Genomic DNA, 19,906 nt, shown 5'->3' with positions numbered 1-19,906 from the left:
TCTGTGAAGAGGACAAGCACGATGCTACCACGTCTGTGAAGAGGACAAGCACGATGCTACCATGTCTGTGAAGAGGACAAGCACGATGCTACCACCTCTGGGCCTTTATAAGGTGCGGATTCAATAACCAGCTCAGAAAGAAAGCAGATGGGAAAATGACTTTGAAGAGTGCTTCAGCTGCTGCTTGACAAATGGAAAATAAATAGGTAAACACTGAGATAGTAGCGAAAGCTGGGGCCTGGACACTAATCATAAATGATTAGAATGTACACTGGGCAGCAATACTTTTCTTTTTAATGTAGACTCAACCTTTTCATTTCAAAAGCTTAGCTGGCACATTCCCATGTATGATAAAGGACCTACGAGTGACACTGACCTGGCGGGACAAGGATCCAAGTTGCACTCCTGAAGCTGGGGCTTGGGCTTCACGTTCTCTGGGTAATAGTGACAGTACTGATCGGCCACCATGCGGTTGCTGCGAAGATCGTAACACTCGGCGGAAGTCAGCTGGTACCCTGTAATAGCGAACCACCCAGGCAGGTTTAAATACACAAGCCAAGGCAATGCATTTCTTTAGATGTCTCTTGGTCAGCTCAGAGTCATGGAACTTCTTCACCAATGCTTGGAACATCTCGAGGTTACAAGACACGTACTGGTAATTGGAAGGCTCACTCACGTTTACAGCTTTCAAATATTGTGTTTCACTCCTTCAGTAACCTACTCACATTGTAATAGCCAATACACCAGCAGTGGAACTACATAAAGGCCTCGTCAGATTATGGGGCACTCTGTAGGAACTCAGTGTGCTTTTGTATAATCTACAAATTGATCTCAGAATTCTGCATTCAACCAAGACCAGCAGTATTTATTTATCTACCCATGGTTTCATGGAAAGATGCCAAACTGATGCCTTGCCACCTTGTACATGGGAGGATAAATCCCTCCAACACACCCCCAATACCTGCATTGTACCCTCTGGTCCCAGGAGGTCAATGTGACCCAGGACACGGTCCTTTCTTGGACATAGTATTTTTTGGTTAAAATTCAACCAGACTGGATTCAGCTGAGTAAATGGGAGATGAAGACCCCCAACAATAGTCATCATGAACCCCAAATTTCTAGAACTAAAAAAAGGTGATCTACTAGTCTAGTTTATCATTATCATCACCCCCAAATCCTTCATCATTTCTCCTTCAGTGAAGCTTCCAGTCAATTTCTTAGTCATCACAGGTGGTCCCATTGTTCAGTCTCCTTAACAATCAAGCATTGCTGTGCAATACTTCACTGTGTGTTTGCTTTTATTTATTTTTAATCTGTCCCTCCATTGTCTTTTGGCTTTCTATTGTGTGCTGAAGAGGACTTGGATTCTTGGGATGAAAAAAAATGTACCTAGAGAACTTAAAAAAAATTAAGGCATTTATAGCATTCTAACTCTGAGTCCTTCCTGCCATGCCCTGGCAGGTGCTTGAGAACTGTCATCTTATTGCTAAATGTGTATCAGAAAACAAGATGTAAAGAGGTTCATGGGCTTGCAAAAGACTTTAGGAAACCACAAGATTCTTCGGCCAGATTTCCTGGCTGGAGGCTGCGTTCTCAGACCACCCACAAAAATTAATTGTTCATTAAAGACCTAAAAAAAATGCTTTAAACTTTTATGGTAAAGATGAAAAGCATGGAAAGTAATGGCTAAGAACACATGTTCTGTTAAATCCGTTTATAAGAAAAACAAGTAGCGAACTTTTATTTTAGAGTAAGTACTACGCCTTTATTTTCATATTCCATTCTACTCTAAAACAGATGATTCTTTTCCCCCCTGTATTTTAATTTGTGGTCAAAACCAGACTCTATCGTGCAGTACAATGTATGCACAAATAATAGGCAAGCTATAAATCTGAGATGGTGAGTTTTCAAAATCTTCATTTGTCAGTCCAATAATGTTGATTTGAAGCACTTAAGAGTTTGTGTGAAATGAGAACCTCAAACTAAAATTAAGCAAATACCCCTAAATCACCAGCTCATCGCATTTTCTAAGGCACCCTAAGGTAATTAAAGGTAGCCAAGGCCCGTCACACACCTCTCTAACTGTTAAAATGCAAGGGTGTCACCTTGAGGACCAACGCCCTTAAATCAAGCCACAGGAGCCCTGGTGGCACAAACTCACCCAGCAGGGTTGAGGGAGAACCTGCTTCTGTGAACATTAGAACCTAGGAAACCCTACCAGGCAGTTTTACAACGTCCTACTGTGTTGCTCTGAGTCAAAATCAACTCAACAGCACCTAACCGCTACTATCTTTCTACCTTGTATTTTTCAACACCCAAACACATGAGGAATCTCACATACATTAGATAGCTGGACAATCAATACCGATGACTGGAGAAGAATTAATGCCTTTGCATTACGCTGTTACTGAAGAATGTTGGCTAGAGCACCGGCTGCCGGAAGAATGAGCAACAGTGTCTTGGAGCAAGTACAGCCAGGATGCTCCACGGTAGCAAGGATGGTGAGACTTCATGTCACATACTTTAGACATGTCATTAGGTGGAGTTAGTCCTTGAAGAATATCATCCCTGGTAAGGGAGATGGTTAATAAAAGGCAGAAGACCTTCCAAGAGTTGAGTTGACACAGCGATGACAACAATGGAATCCCAAAGCACCAATTGTCATGAAGGTGCAGGATGGGGTAGTGTGGTGTTGTTCTGTAGGGTAGCTGTGAGTTGGAATAGACTGATGATATCTAACGACAGCACCTGCAACACTGTTTGTCCTCATCAGAACAACCGACTGAATACGAACTAGGAGCGTGGGAGAGGATAGAATTAATTTCTTCAGAAAGTCCCTGCACATTTCCCTCACTGATGTCTGCACCAGAACAATTTTCCCTTTATTTGGGCTTGCCAGTGAGGTTTCCTTCTAAGGAAAGATTCGATAGCTAAAACTCTTTGCAATCACTGATGGCTCTACTTCTTCATTTGGATGTGGGGAATGTGAGATTCAAAGGGGCTGAAGCTATATGACTTTAACATTCATTGCCTTATTCTATAGAGAGCGAGTCATTGTCAAGGTAAGTGAAATTAGATTCCAATAGCAGCTCTATGTGAAACTAGAAGAGTGGGTGGATATATAATAGAGTTGCTGCTTCTCAAAAATGTATGATTTTCATTTAAAAATTAATAAAGAAAAAATATAAATTTCTGCAGATTTCTTTCTTTGAAATGTTTTCCTGTGCTTAAAAGATGTATCAAAATCATATATTCCCAGAAAACATCGGAGCAACTGAGGGTTCACTTTCAAACAAAACACGTTTCTATTCAGGGTAGGTAGAGGAACTGGGAGCACTATTCTACTGTGGTGCTACCCTAATATTGACTTAGTAGTGACTGAACCACACGAGGAAAGGACTCACTGGCTTTTTAAAATCGCCACCATTAAGCTCAAATCCTACGTTGCTCCACAGGACCAAATTTTTAATGATCTACACACAATAGGTAGATAGCGATAACTAAGCTAAAAACAGTTAAGAAACAACACATTCTAACTGCTTTACAAAAACTGGTGGATGATCGGGTCTCCATTTGGAAATACCAGCTTTCTTATCTTCTGTCTACATAATCTAGTAAGATCTATGTGCGAACCAATCCCAGCCAGAGACACTAAAGAAGTAAGGTCTACTGATCTGTTTCCCAAGGGTCATGGCCCTGTGAACAGCCCATGTTTTCTATCTGTGCACACATGTGGTCACCCGTGTGTGAGCTGGAATCGACACAAGGGTAGCTAACACCTAACCACAACAGCCTACAGGAGTAAGCAGCTTCAAGTGGCCCCCATAAAGCTGGAGCCAGAATTTATGTGATGAGCTGGTCTCTCAAGGAAGATACAGACAATTCTATGTCCATTAGATGCATCAAGCTTGAGAAAGATGATAGTCCACAAATGCTGACTCAGTTGGCTCTGAAACAAACATATCCATACTTCTGGTTAACCTTCTGGAAAAAAAATGGATAATATATGCCAACAGCCACAAAAAAATCTGCAATGCTTTAATCTAGTAACCTCGCTCCTGAGGAGGGTGCCAAGGATCAAACTCTGAAAGGAGCAACAATACTTAGGCATGAAGTTATTCATTAGCATAGTAGAAAGGTTGAAATGAACAAAATGACCTGCTAGAGGGGACTGGCTGAATGAGTTACGGTGAAGCAATGCAGAGCGATTATTAGGCAGCCCTTACATTAAGAAGAGTCAACAATGGGGTAGCGGTGGCAACCTTAGCTAGTAACACAGAATGTTGCTGATGCAGCAGGCATGACGGGATATGCTTTTTGTGACTTTTCTAGAGAGAAGTACTTCAGTTAAAAAAAAAAAATTAAGGCAAATGTCATTCCTTTTAATGCACGAATGACAGAGTGGAGCCAAGAAATCACAGATCCTATTTCTATGGCACAATTCCCCTTCCCCCACCAAAATAAAATATTTCCTCCCACGATATTATAACTGCGGGTTCTAGAAGACATGAACTCACTTTAGTCAGATAATTAGTTGCTTTTCAAGTAAATGGAATCACCTCAAACTGTTGTTCAGCTATGACACTTCTATGGAGGGAAGGGAAGGAGCACAGGTTGTTTGGTCTAATGGAATTCTGTAGAAAAGGCTCCACTCATGGGGCATATGGACAGAGGTTTCTGCCTGACATTAGGGTTTTGGGACTTGATCTCATGGAGAAGAAAGGACCTATTTACCACAGCATTGAACGTCTCCCATGACAACATTCCTGAACCCTTTAATAGCTACATCTTTCCTTATAGAAACCAAGAGTTAATGGGATAGGCAAATACCATTACCTCCTCCACAGGTGGCTGAGCAAGGAAAGAAATCCGTCTCCCTCCATCGGTGGATGATAGGCTGGTAGAAGATGAACTGGACTGTACTGTCTGCGGGCCCCGAGTTACGGATCTGCAGGAGACAACAGGAAAGGGGAAGAAGTAGGGTGACCATGGGGTGCCCTCTGGGTCCCTTGCAATTTTGGACCAGGCGTGATAGCTTATAGCTGGGGATGTAACTGTATCAGAAGAGATGTGGCAATTTAACCAGAAAGTGGTCCTTGCATACCATCACTATGGCTACCCCATCTCTGTCCTGTTGCCGTAGAGCAAGGGAGAGCCATGTCTCAATTTGCGATTCCAGTAGAATTTTATTCCAAGTGATCTATTCCCATTTTCTTCTCTAGTCCCACCATCTCAAAGATGACAGATAAAGTTGTGTGGATTTTTCAGTGCAGTTTTAGAAATAAGCCATTAAAAATTATACATGTCATACATTGCAGGAAATGAAAGATACAACATTTGGTTAAGAGAAAAAAGAATGAAGCAGTTCTCCCACTTAGAAGCATACATGGGAATTCCTAGTGATTTACTGATTCATATATTTTAGTGTGCAAAATTACCAACTGAAAAACACTAACGTAAGAAATTTATTTTCATGCAAAATTGTGCTTACTTAGGGTAAGTTGATGGATTTGGCTTTTCTTCTTCTTTTTCAATAGATAGCCTTATGTGGTAGTTACATAGTCTGGTGGCACTTTGGGACTTGATAGGATTAAGAGTGAAGGAGTGGAGTCTTGCCTGTCAATCAGGTTGTAGCCAATGAGGCCTCTGTATGGGCCTGGCCTTCTCCTGAGAATTCTGGAACTCCTGTATTGTTCCTCCTTGGAGATGGGGACACTCTCCCTGTCTCTCTCTCTCCCTGCTCACTCCCTGGGAGACACTGCAGCTCACAAAACACATGGAACTACCCTAGTGCCCTAAGCTTGAGACGCCACATGGACCTACCCTGATGCAACCAGACCTTTGAAGCCAGAGAAGCCACATAGAGACCCCTGCCAGCGCTGGGATGCTTACAATGCCACTGGAGTCAAAGACTTTCTACCCACTGGCCTATGATGGTCCTGCATTTGGCATCATTGCATGTGTTTCATGAGTCTGAAGAGGACGTTATAGATTGATATCAGACATATGGTCTAATATCAGACTTATGGGCTTGGGCTGGACTGGGTTGGGATGCTTTCTTAATGTACAATTACCCTTTATATAAAGCTCTCTCTTATACACATATGTGTGTCTATGAATTTGTTTCTCTAGTCTACCCGGACTAACACACCTTACTTTTCTGCTACTGAGTTTCACCATTGGATCAAACACTTTGGATGCTACTGCATTTAAGAAGCCGTTTAAACACTGAGGATGCAGAGAGAAAATGGGATCATTACAGAAACAAGGCCAATAGATCCCAAGTCAATTGTGATTATGGCTGATACTCACAAGGTTGGTGGTTCAAACCCACCAAGGAGCAGTTCTTCTCTGTCCTATAGGGTGAGTTGGAATTGACTCAGTGGCAGTGGGGTATTTGTTTTTGGTGGAAATCCTAGGTCAAGGTCCCCTGGTGGTGCAAAGGTTAAGTGTGAAGCAGAAGATTGGCAGTTCAAACCCACTCAGCCGCTTTCTGGGGGAAAGCAATGGTGATGGGTTCTGGAACCATGACAGCCAAGAAAACCCTATCGGAGAGTTCTACTGTTTAAGACGGGGTGGAAAATCGACTTGCTGGCACCTAACAATCACCCAAGGTGAGCATTTGAAGTTTGGGTGGGAAGATGGGAATGTTCCTTAGACAGTCCAGGAGAGCTGGAAAAGAGAAGAAAAGAGGAAGGGAGAAAAGCGACAAAACGCCATGTGATCTGGAATCTCAGTCCTTTCTAATTAGAACACGTGGCAATATACATTTTCTACCTTAAAACAAACCAGCTGAAGCAATACAGTCTTTCACAAAATGGGGGCCATTCCTACTGATACCTATTTCTCCACCTGTGTGTCAATACAGGATACCTAATGGCTTGCTTAGGGACGTTGTATTAATCACATTTGTTGGGAAACTTTTTTGCCCTCAGCCTATTGCTCTCCTGGGATGTGTGGTTATGGTGCTCCAAACTGTAAGAAGGCTTTCCTTGGGGCAACAACAAATCCCAAACTCATTGCCATTGACTGGATGCAGACTCACAGTGACACCCCCCTGGGTTTCCAAAACTGTAACTGTTTACAGGAGTAGAAAGCCTTGTTTTTTTCTGTAGAGCTGCTGGTGGCTTTGAACTCCCGACCATGTGGATCACAGCCCAATGAGTAGTCACTACGCCACCAGGGCTCCTTTCATTTGAATGGGCTCCATGAAAACAGAAGAAGAAAGAGCCCAACATGGCAGATTCTACAGGGGTCCTTTCTGTGATGGGGTCCTAGGGAAGTGGGAAGAAAAGGCAGAGACTCTCCGTGTCAAGGTAAGGAGACTGTAACAGAACCTTCTGAAAGCCTGGTTCTGGAATGTCTGTTCATAATCTGCCTCATCTTCAGGTCTGGTGAAAAAGGCAAAAAAAAAAAAAAATGTGGCAAGTCCTTTTCTCAGCTCTGTGGAAGTTAAAAATAAGAATAACATGTCCTAGGAGGAAGGAAGGAATGATGGGATGCTTTGTTAGTAAGAGTGAGGTTTTGTAAACAACTGTTGATGAAAAAAAAGACCAAAACACACGAACCAAGTAACTTAAAAAGAATATTGTCCTTAATGAGGTTCATGAAAATGATGCATGATGATCATAGCTATCGAGGCTGCAAATTGCATTAGGACTCCCAGTGGCAAAGTGGTTAAAATGCTCGGCAGCTAACTGAAAGGTCAGAGGTTCATATCTACCAATTGCACTATGGGAGAAAGACGTGGCAGTCTGATTCGAAAAGGTCACAGCTTTGGAAATCCTCCGGGGCAGTTCTACAGTGTCCTACAGGATGACTACGTGGCAGGATCGACTTAAACACATTGAGTGTGATTTGATTTCTGACATACTTCCATTTGGAAACAGACTGTAAATGAACAAAGTTTTTTGATAAGAATCAATCGAGGGATCCTTATCTCTGTCCAAATAATCTTGCTTAATTCCTCTTCTATATCAGAGGGTCATGATGATTTGGAATCGGCAGAGGTTACGATTTATGATACTTCACCAAATGGAGGATAATTACATCAGACCATAAATGGAGAACAATCACATCATCCCAGGATTCACAGTCTTGCCAAGGTGACACATTTTTGGGAGACAAACTTCAATTCATGACACATTCAAGCAGTTACTGAGTAAATGAATGGGTGAATCAACTCACAAGTGAACTCTACACTGGTCATGACCCTTGTAAGCACTTCCAGATTTCCAAACTACTCTTTGTGACCATTGTTTCGAATGGCTGTCAGGCTTTTTGCATACACCTACTAGTTTTCTTGACGTCAGTAGTACTTATCTTCACCAACTTCATGAAAAACGGCAGTTTCATGAACAAACAACCCTCATCCAAAAGTACTTCCTTTATTCTATTTTTCGCTTTCCTTTGCTGCATCTTGAGCTGGAGAATCTAGTGGGAAGGGCTTGAAAAAATACAAGCTACTACTAAAATTAAACACAGCCAAGCAAATATCTGCTCATTCGATAAGTGGGAAATGCTAAAATCAGGGAGTATCCTCAAACTCGTTGCGAGTCCGTCGCAATTGCGAGCGACCCTGTAAGACAGAGTAGAGTGGTCCCTGTGGGTCTGCAAGGCTGTCCATCTCTCCCAGGGCAGAAAGTCTCATCTGCCCACAGAGGGGGTGGTGCTTTCGTACTGATGACCGTGCAGTGAGCAGCCCGACCTGGAACTCACCACACGGCCACGGAGTGTGCAATAAAGTGAATGATAAATTGTCAGCATCAACGCTACTCTCAGACTCATCGCTGAGTCCCCAGTCCTCTGAACATGCCACACCTCAATACCGGAAGAGGCCGCATGTCAGCTCATAGGCCCCTGACTTAGGTCTCAATGAGAAAGTGGTTATGGCTCAAGCTGCCCCCTCCTTGACTACAATGAGAGGTCAGAGATGCTTCCCTAAGAATACTCTGTTTGACATTAGGGATGGAACACAAAAGGTATACAGTTTGAGGTAAGTTAGTTTATTGTGCCAACTTGGCCGATAAACACATGTGGGGGTAATTGAAAGGCACAGGGATAAATGGCATGGTGAGCCTTGACTTTCAAGTTCTTGGGTCTCTTGCTTTCTGATGGTTGGATTAGGGTGCAGCTCCCTGCGTTAGCTTGCAAGGCTCACTTCCTGCAAGACATCCCTGAGGAGAAGCTGCATGGACCTACCCTGATGCAGCCCTGGGTGCTGGAGCAGCCGTGTGGAGACTTTCGCCAGCACTGAGATGCTTACACGTTCACTGATTTGGCTTTCCTCCTGCAGTCCGCATCATAGTGTGTGTTTTGTGAGATGGAGGAGGACTTTGTAGATTGGTGTCGGACACATGGGTTAATGGGTTAATGTTGGACTTGTGGGCTTGGGCAGCACTGGGCTGGGATGTTTTCTTGATGCACACTTACCCTTTATATAAAACTCTCTCTTCTACATGAGTTTCTGTGGATTTGTTTCTCTAAAGTACCCAGACTAACACAAGTATACATCAGGAAGGAGATGCTGAGGGGGAGAGCAGACCTGAGCTTCCAGTGCTGAGGGGAAGAAGCTGAATGGCCAGTGACAGCCAGGTGGGGCCAGGCCAGGGCAGGGGTCCCACCACTCAGCAGTGGAAGAAAGGTGCTCAACTCACTGCCAATGAAATGATGTCCACTCATAGTGACACTGTAGGAGAGGGAAGGACTGCTCCTGGGGGTTTCTGAGACTAACTCTTACGAGAGTAGAAAGCTCTGTCTTTCTCCCAAAGAGCAGCTGGTGGTTTTGAACCACAGGCCTTGCAGATCGCAGTCCAATGCACAGCCACCATGCCACAGGGGAAGAAAAGGGAGGACTCGGTTATTTGCCTCCGTGTCGGAAATTCTGTGGTGCAGTTGGCAAAGCGATCTGTGACAGACATCCAGTAAGAAATACTAGACGTCGATTTAGCTCAGTTAGAACCTGTCGGAAACTAGCAACAAACAGGGGCTTGTTTATTGGGGGGTGCGGGGGGGAAGCTTGCCATCTTTGGAAGTTGAGTAGTAAGCACTCACTATCTGCGCTTCATATTTCTATTTCTCTCCATTCGCCCCCTCCCCCCTGCCCTATAACTGATGCAAGCTTTTCCTTCCAAGAATGTTTGGCTGCAGACAATGACTTTTCATTTGTGGAACAGTGTTTGACTGGCATGGGGAATTATCTAGAAACACGCTGGGTGGCAGGCTGAAACCAACCTGGAATTCAACATTTGCCAAGCTCAGCCTCCACTGGAGAAAATCAATTACAGTAAGATTTGTAAGTTGCCCAAGTTTCACAAAGGTTTTACTAATCTCAGTGGCCCCTAGCGAGAGTCTATGGTTTTCCCCCCTGCTCATTTTCTTTTGGCATTCAGTTGCGTGCTGCAATGTACTGCTATTTCAAAAATGTAGATCCTGCATTGTATCTGGCAAATGGCAGAGGGCAGATACCATATTGAAGAGTGTATCTGTCTCCGCCATTAAGCGCAGGGTGGACTAGCTCCTACAGGGGTGATACACATGGACTTCCCATAAATGTACTTATTGAACTCAGCTCCCCCGGCTTCATGGATAAGGTTTTTCTCCAGCGTTTCTCCTGTTATTAGCTCTTAGGATAAGAACAGGTTTTTTCGGTGACAAATCATGTACAAGGTTCTGCATGGGGCTGACATGAGTTGGGACTGACAGACTGCCAGCTGGTTTAGGTGTTAGTAGGACTGAGAAGGATCCTCCTCTAGCTGTGAAGCTCACTCTTTTATTGGGGCTGCGGCTACCGAGGGGGTGCACGTGGTGGGACACAGGGGCAGGGGACACCAAGCCAGGCAGTCGTTCACTCAACAGCCCAGTCACTCCCAATGATCAACGTGCTGCCAAATGTCACAGCCAGACTGCTCTTCCATGCGTTTGCCTCGCTAGCATTGGGTCATCAGGTGCCTGTAAGTTGTTTACATGTAACAACACATGTGAAGAGTCAAACAACATCGGGTTTGTTTTTCAGGCTGTCATCTTTATGGGAGCAGGTCCCCAGGGCTGTCTCCTGGAGTTGTTGAGTGAGTCTGAACTGCTGACCATTCTGGTTGCCAGCAAGCACTTAACCATTGTGCCTCCTGAGCTTTCTTAATAGCTGCAGCTACATCAAGTTGTCTCCTAGGTATCAAAACCCTCTCACTGCTATAGACACAGGTACAGCCCATAGCGACTCTACAGGACAGAGAAGAGAACGCTCAGTCCGGAGAGTTCTGGGCTTCTGAGACTTCAGATCTTTAAGGGCCTTGTGCGTAACCCACTATACTACCAGAATGCCTTTCTTATGAACACAGGTTTAAAAGTAATCACTCTCCGACCTCCTCCTAAGAAGCAGCTTTCTGCCAATTTGCAGATGGAGTGTTAGGGCTAGTTTGACTGGGTGTCACACTACTTCAGAGACATGCAAAGTAAGCAATTTGGTTCCATGAATTTCTAGTTACATCGCTTCATAGGATCTTTTACAGCTATTCTATGAGATAGGTGTTATTACCATTTTACAGAGGATTTAACAGCTCAGGAAAGTGAAGCCATACAATACAATCAATGCCACACAGTAGTAAGCAGGGTATATAAGCAATCCCAGAATGCCTAACTCTCTACTACATACTCCATTGCCATTGCCAAAAATGTTGGTACAGCCAATGTCTTAAGTCTGAATTTTTGGGACAGATTTCCAACAAATAGGATAACAATTTAGTCCAGTTTTAAAGATGGTCAGGAAAGGGGATTCCAGAACACTATCTAGAACCAGTGTCAACATTTTTTATGTTAACAATCTTGCATTTTAGTCAAAACAAACAAACTAAGTGGAGGTATGCAAGATCAAGAGGGAAGTTGTGATTTGAGAAGACCCATTCTGACAATAGATCAGGGGCCAGAAACCAAATCCAGTGTTCACTGTGATGAATTAAGGTGCAGAAATATGAAGCTTTCAACAAAGACAGTGGTGCCAAGAACACGAAAAGAGAGCATCTCGGGAGAAGAGAGGTCGAGCGGGAAAAGGGTAGAACTGACTTTTGGGTGGAACATTTTCCTGTGCTTCAGTTAGGTGAAAGCTTACACAGTACATTAGATCCCCATTTCACACCTCGGGTCCAAATTATTCTGTGTAATTGGGCACAGTTTTCACAGTGTGTGTCCGCATTCTCTTCACGCCCATTCTGTTTCTCTGCCTCCAGCTTCTCTGTCCTGCCTCGCTGTCTCATCGTTACTTTCGGGGAAATGGGGGCTACTGGAGCTCATACAGTTACCTGTTTAAGGGAGCACACTGCTCACAGTTTATTTTGTTTCTTTTATAGGCCAATCTAATTATTTTTGCTGAAAGGAGACCTCTGGGGTGACCTCAGTCCCGAGTTCAAAGGGGATTGTATGGCGATGGTCTCAGGGTTCCTCCAGGCCTTGTTACTGCAGTCAGTCCAGTCTTTCCGGGACTTGATTTTTGTTCTACATGGTTCTCCCATTCTGTTTGGGAATTTCCATGGAGTCTTTGGTCAGCATGGTGGACAGTGGGAGCCAGGTACCACCTAGGTCAGCTGCAGGCTAGAGGCGGCCGTGGTCCGCGGGGCTTGTTAGACACGCAGACTAATTTCTTCTCAGAGTCTGTATGTTCCCTTCATTTTCTTTTGCTCCAGACAGGAAAAGACCATCTGAGATGGCCCCTTCAAAACTCACAAGGCACTAGACACTCCTCACTGAACTAGAATCACGGTCATTATCTTTATGAACGACATTATGCCAACTGACTGAGCTTTCCCCTTATGAATTGAAGCTCTTCAACCCCATTTCACAGCAGTTTTTGTGTTCAGGAGACTCCATAACGCTGTCTCCTGTGTACTTTATCATATATGACTATATATGTATCACATAGAATGGTTCCTCTGGGTTTCCGAGACTGTAACTCTTTACAGAATAGAAAGCCTTAGGTCTCTCCCAAGGAGGAGTGGCTGGTGGTTTTGAACTGCTTACTTGTGGTTAGCAGCCCACCCCATGAACCATTATGCCACCAGGGCTTTTCGAAAAATTGTATATGCTCCAGGAGGGAAGGGGGGTGTAGAAAGGGGGAATTGATCACAGGGAGCTACATATAACCTCCTCTCTGGGGGATGGGCAACAGAGGGGTAGGTGAAGGGAGACGCCGGGCAGTGTAATATAAGATATAATAATAATTTATAAATTATCAAGGGTGCATGGGGGCGGGGGGCAGAGGAAGGGAGGGGGAGGGGGTGGAAGGAAAATGAGCTGATTCCGGGAACCCAAGAGGCAAGCGAATTTTGGGAATGATGAGGGCAACGAATGTATAGATGTGCTTTACACAATTGATCTATGTATTGTGATGAATTTTATGAGCCCCAATAAATTGATTTTTAAAAAATTGTATATGCTATAATATTTGCCATGACAGACCTTTATTCAGGTGATAACTGACATAATATCTGTCTAAGAGTATTAAAAAAGGGGAAAATTAGTGTGAATCAGAGGTGTGTGAAGGGCCATTTTGATAGCGCATTTTTCTATGAGACGAGAAATATGGACAATAAAGTAGGTTTTGGAGAGCTTCACAAATTCAATTTTGGATATGCTGAGCTCATTGTGCCTATGGGACATGCAAGTGGTGATGTGCAGAAGGCAGCTGGATCTATGAAATATCTTTGACAATGCTACGAACGATTCCAATATGAATAATATTAGTAAGTCAAAACGTGTATTTTCAGTATGTTAGGCACCCTGGGAAGGGTATTAACTCTTGCAAGGCCACTAGGGAAATTACTACAGTACAAATGGCCCACTCGACAGGTCTCTAAGAGCTTGGACAAACAAAGGTAACCCTGAACTCTTTATTTTATTCGCTTACGTGAAATTACCAAACGGCCCACAGCATCATTGTTACCATGAGCCGCCTCTGCTGGTTTGAAGCGTCTTGTTCTCACACCGTGCATGTGGCTGGCATCTGGACTGGATTAAAAAGAACCAACGTGCAGAGGAAGACAGAGGACAGGACTCTGGAACACTCTTTCCGTCTAATCTCACTGCCTATTATGTTTTCCTATATGCATTCTTGCTTCCCGCGGCCATGGGGTCATCAAGCATTAGCTTAAATCAAATGTCCTTTGGCTCTAGGTCCCATGATGAAAAATGTATGGAGTCCTGGACCCATTACAAGTTTTACAGCTTTACAGCTGAAATCCTTCAGGTCCTTCTGACCTACTGAAGGAGGGGAAAAAATGTTTTCCTTTATTGTGATTTCTACATGCTCTCCTAGTGTGTGCATTTTCCCTATAGAATATGTATGTTGCTTCCAGCAATATGTTTCATATTACCTAAAAGAATAAGGAAGCTCTGATGGAAGGTAGCAACGTCTTCCTTCTGCCAGGACAACAGAAAACAGAGCGTGCAATTGAAGCATGGTGCCCTGACCAAGTCTACAGCTCGTCAGACTGTTGTTTTCTCTTGTATTGAGGACACTCTAGATGAGCCAATGATTACATCCTAACAAGCTTTAGAAATAGTTTGTATCTGCCAGCTAGTGATATGTTGGCATTTGAGTAGTCTTTGTATTGAATAACATGTACATTTCCTTAGACATTAAAATATCAGATGTTCATGTAAAGGCCAGGCTGTAGCTAACTCAACACCCTCAAATGAAACCCTTTCCGGGAGAACAGGCTTTCCAAACCTCTGTCAAAATCCAAGGCATCTCTCTTTTCAAGCGATTAAAAATAACACCAATTTGGATCAAAAGTACGGTACCCAAGCGGGCTCACCTTGACAATAAAGTCTGCTGTGAGTGGTCCAGCCATTCTCAGTATCTCTTTGTCTGGAAATTTCTGGAAGTCCACACTAGAATTGTCCACCAAAAAGGTGCCTGTAGCGCTGAGACTGCTTTCACCTTTGACTCCCTGCAGGGTTTTGGTTTCCAGATCTACACAATCAAACACAAGAAGTGGAAAGAAAAGATGTTCCCAGGACGACCAAAGACCACATGCAACACATTCCATGCAACAAAGTCGGGAGGCATCATTGTTTAAATGACGAACAAAACTGCAATTCAGAGATAAACAAAATATATAGGTACCTCTGGATCACATAGAAGGTTAAGCTATAAATGAGAAAATAAAATAAAATTAATGACCCAAGTCTTCCAAGCAGGCAAGGCTCCCTGTCAAACCTTTGGGTACCACGCTTTCCGAGATCACCATTCCGTTGGCTCAGCCAGGGCTCGCACACATCGTGCTGATTTTAGACTTTATGGCCCTCCGCCTAGAAGATCCTCCAAAGTGCTTTGTGCCCTAGGAGGTTCGGTGTGTGCATCTGACTTCCCTTGGGCCCTGACTTTGGTTACTGCGTGTACGCTACTGATCAAAATAAAGAAGCTCTAGATATATAAAGCCAGCCCCAATCTCTTAGTCTTTCCTTTTAATGCCTCTTTAACACTTCATTCAGTTGTGTACATGTACATGCTTGATCATATCTACTACACGCGTACTAATGTTTACATAAAGACACTACCGAGGCTTCAGACAGCACTCTCCTTTTAGCCTGAAACAAACCCTTTGAGCCTTTTATTTCGTTTTTAATCCTTTTTGAAAAACTTAATTCAGTATTGTACTCATAGAAGATGCTTTTCATGTATTTCCGATAGAAGGAAGAGCTTCTTGATAATTGGTGCTTTAAAACCTGACTTTGGCCAATGATGAAGCTGATGAAGCATCTTTTATTGTAGGAAATCAGAACATGCTGGCAAAGATGGTCATTGTGATGTGTGTTTTAGAGGAAATGGTGCTGAGCCCTCAGGTGACTGGGTGGCGATTTAGAATAACTGCCCCTAAATCAAGGAAATAGGAGTCCAGGCGGCACAGTGGTTACACATTGGGGTGCTAACTGCAAGGTCAGCAGTTCAAAACTACCAGCTGTTCTTCAGGAGAAAGACAGGACTTTCTATTCCTCTCACGAGTTCCAGTCTCAGAAACTCCCAGGGCCAGTTTTACCCTGTCTGAGCGGGTCACTGGGAGCAAGCATTGACCTGATGGGAGACAGTTTGTTTGTTTTTATTTGATATCAGGATGGATAACTGGTCTGACTCTTGGTGGTTCTTCAGAAGGTAGATGGGGCACCTGGCTGGGCCCCTGGGCTTCCTACTCCAGCTTCATCCGAATAGCTCTCCTCTTAGAATAGGGTATGCACCACTCCCCTATCCCCAAGGGCCATACAAGGCCCAGGAAATCACCAATACCAACTGGCATCGCATCCTCATGCAAGAGAAGCAGTCTCAGTCAACCCGTTAGGAGTGAGCTCCTGAAATGTTTGACCACTATGGCACATGAATGATGATTATAAATATCCAAAGAGCTCTGGGCCAAAAAATGGTTCCCCACTCCTAATACCGAAGATCATAAGGACCATCAATGGCTTTGTGGAGGGAAGAAGTCATCATATCAGAGAAAAGCAGCAATGCTGAGTCTCCTTCTCCCAGCCTTCATTCACTGAGACCCTCCTGCCTTCCAGGACATAAATTAACTTAGGTTTTGAAGACTCGAAGGGCCGAGGCCTTAGCATCTGGATCAATTCTCTCTCTAGTCTACCAGTTGTCCTTCTCTGGGTCTGTCTCATTAAAAATGAGTGCCTACTCATGCTTAGTTTGACTCTCAAACAGTTAAAGTTGGCCTCCCAGTAGACTAGCATCTGGGCAGGAAGGACAGAGAAATGCAGGAGAAACAGTGGCATTTACCCCCAGGGTAATTTTGCTGAATCCTGTTCCATGAACGAGGACATACACAAATCTGTCGCTACGCAGAGGCCATCAACAGCATGGTTGTTCTAGGAAAGCAAGCCGACGGCGGCGATGGCTTTGTATTAGTTTTGAACACTGCTTGCAGCTTTACCATCCTCGGGACAATTAAACAAGTTCACTTTTTCCGTTTCTTTGTGATCCCACAATGAGGAGAGTTGGGTGACTCATGCCGTTATGCAGAAAAATGACATTTCCCCTCAGTGCTCTGCCTTTGGGGTGTCTTTTCCGCAGCGAGTGAGTGGTCAGTCCCCCCATGGTGGTGACCCTGGCTCAGAAACTTTAGCTTCTCGCTGCTCAGACAAACACTGTTTGTGAGTGGGGCCGTGCGTCAGCAGTTGGATCCGCCCCATTCTCCAAGGGACACGTGAATCATGAACTGGTAAGCGTGCAAGCGCACACACCAGCCTGTGGCATGTGAATACCGTATTTCATAGACTTGCTGGGGACAAGAAAGAAGGAGAAGCCATAGAAGGCAACTTATCAGCCTCTCCCAACTTTGCTTCAACTGCATCTTCCTGATTCCCTTCATTCCCATGACCCCTCACGTCCTCCCTCTGCCATGCCCTGCTTTTCGCTCTGGTCTATCTAAAATTAGCTTTTACAGGCTGCGATCTGTCTTCCTTGTGCTTGTCTTCAGCACATGATTTTATTCACATGCCCAGTGCCAAAAGATAAAGTTTGCTTCTCAAATGGGCTTCACAGGCGTGTGTGTGGGAAGACAGGGAACCAACCAACCAGCCCAAAGGAGGACTCCCTACAGGGCCTCGGAGCAACGTTGGACCCATCACTATGGAGGAGACGAGAGAAGCCCCAGGACCAGCTGAGGGGAAGACTGTTGGTGAACCTGAACTCAAAGAAAATGCGAACATCGCCTCTCCCACCTCCTTCAAGGTTTATAGCCTATAGTTTTCTGCTTGTAACTTGTAAGACTCCATCCAAATAGCACTAAACAATAAAAACAAACACTGTGGCTGCGCCTTGATGGTCTCAGGTCTTACATGGAAGCATACAAGCTCTGATGAAGCCGTGGTACTCTTCCATCCCAACTGATTTCTTTCAGCCAGCGGTTCTCAACCTGTGGGTGGTGAACCCTTTGGGGGTCGAATGACCCTTTCACAGGGCCGCCCGATTCCTAACGGTAGCAACATGACAGTGATGAAGTAGCAACGAAGATCATTTGATCGTTGGGGGTCACCACAATATGAGGAACGGCATTAAAGGGTCACAGCATTAGGAAGGTTGAGAACCACTGCTTGAAGCGCTCAGGCCCCTGCATTGTCTGTAATACATGGGTCATGTATTATACCATAGCGGTTTTCTTCAAATGGCACCATTTTAAAACTACTTGGTGTGTCCGGGTTCCCCTGAATTGATGACGTCATAGAAGAAAAAGAGAAAGACTGCAGGAGCGGGAGGCTGGGAAGAAAGGAAATGGAAAGAAGAGATGGGAACGTGGCTGGCTTGATTGGAGGCCAAGGAGAGAGCGCATGCGCACTAACACGCACAAAAGCACTAGCGCGGCTTCCCGGAGAACCTCCTGAGAGCATCTAGTCCCGATTTTCCAGGATATCTGTAGAGATAATGATCACAGAGATCTCTGCCATTTTATTAGACATTAGTGCTCAAAAGACCATCGTATGATAGAGTAGCAATGCCTGTGTTTTAACCTCTTGTGGGACAAGAAATAAATAAAGATGAGCAAGATTTCCAATCCTCGGGGGAAACAACTGGATCTACTTACACAAGTGATCAGGTCCTTTCAGAACAAGCCGGATATGTCTACTTCCATAGGGAATGGCCACCACAGTGTCATCTACTGGAGGGAAACAGAGGCACATCCTTAAAAGCACATCATTTCGAACAAACATATGCATACAATTACCTTAAAAAAAAAGTATTTGAAAGGTGGACGTCAGCATTTGGAAATAAGAATTTTCCACTTTCCTCAAAATAAGACATACCAAAAGAGCTGGTCAGTAGTTAAATTCATTGGAGACTTGTTCTTTCAAAAAAAATTTTTTTTTCCATTTGAAATATTGAAACATGGATTTGTCAGTTTCCATTTCGGACTTCAAAAAATGGTCTTATACAGCCAAAATTCTGGAGCAGGGCAAATGTATTACATTAGGAAAGAAAAATCACTTCTAAGGTGCAGAGGGTGAGTTTGTAATACTGTCACGATCTGGGCTCTGCTGGCAGAGCATCATCATGCAGGAACAGGACAGGGAAAAGGAGGACACAACACATTTGTTTTTGTTCTTTCTGGCTCTAAAAGGAGAAGAGCATGCCTCCTGGTTCTTTGATATCCTGCATACAATCTATACCATACTCTCCACATAGTAAGAATCCCATGAAGGGTTATTAACATTTCTCACATTCCTTTTCTTTGTAGCAAAGAATTAATTTGGCTGAGTTACAGGTCATTTGAAAATACAACACTTTTCATCCTAAATTTCTCTGCAGGACACTCCAAACCCACATTAAAAACCAAAACCAAACCCCAAACTGGGGTGGACCCCACACACCCCAGCACATCAGGGTCTTCATTATTTAGAACTCCATTTGTTGTTGTGTGTTTTTTAAAATCATTTTATTGGGGGCTCGTTCAACTCTTATCACAACCCATCCATCCACCCATCCATCCATCGTGTCAAGTACATTTGTACATTTGTTGCCATCATCATTCTCAAAACATTTGTTTTCTACTTGAGTTCTTGGTATTACTTCCTCATTTTCCCCCTCCCTCCTCCCTCCCCCATGAACCCTTGATAATTTATAAATTATTATTATTTTGTCCTATCTTACACCGTCCGATGTCCCTTTTCACCCATTTTTCCGCTGTCTGTCCCCCAGGGAGGAGGTTATATATAGATCCTCATAATCGGTTTCCCCTCTCTACCCCACCTTCCCTGCACCCTCCTGGTATCGCCACTCTCACCACTAGTCCTGACGGGATCATCCATCCTGGATTCCCTGTGTTTCCAGTTCCTATCTGTTCCAGTGTACATCCTCTGGTCTAGCTGGATTTGTAAGGTAGAATTGGGATCATGGTAGTGTGTGTGGGGTTGGGGGTAG

The 19,906-nt window shown here is 44.1% G+C and overlaps 1 protein-coding gene across 1 annotated transcript in view; it reads right to left on the bottom strand.

The window, feature by feature from the left end:
• Positions 1-19,906, bottom strand: part of ADAMTSL1 (ADAMTS like 1) — a 355,504-nt gene that overhangs the window by 210,565 nt on the left and 125,033 nt on the right. The window contains exons 5-8 of the mRNA XM_004706548.3: positions 18,573-18,647; positions 14,805-14,962; positions 4,837-4,948; positions 377-515 (exon numbers count right to left, since the gene is read on the bottom strand). Of these exons, the coding sequence (XP_004706605.2) occupies positions 377-515; positions 4,837-4,948; positions 14,805-14,962; positions 18,573-18,647 (484 nt within the window). The remainder of the gene's footprint in view (positions 1-376; positions 516-4,836; positions 4,949-14,804; positions 14,963-18,572; positions 18,648-19,906) is intronic.

This window comes from Echinops telfairi, unplaced genomic scaffold (assembly GCF_000313985.2).
Source record: "Echinops telfairi isolate 266 unplaced genomic scaffold, ASM31398v2 ScPeMD7_25;HRSCAF=90, whole genome shotgun sequence".
Lineage (NCBI taxonomy): Eukaryota > Metazoa > Chordata > Mammalia > Afrosoricida > Tenrecidae > Echinops > Echinops telfairi.
The sequence above is the reverse complement of the archived record's forward strand: the minus strand, read 5'-3'. Positions and strand labels throughout refer to the sequence as shown.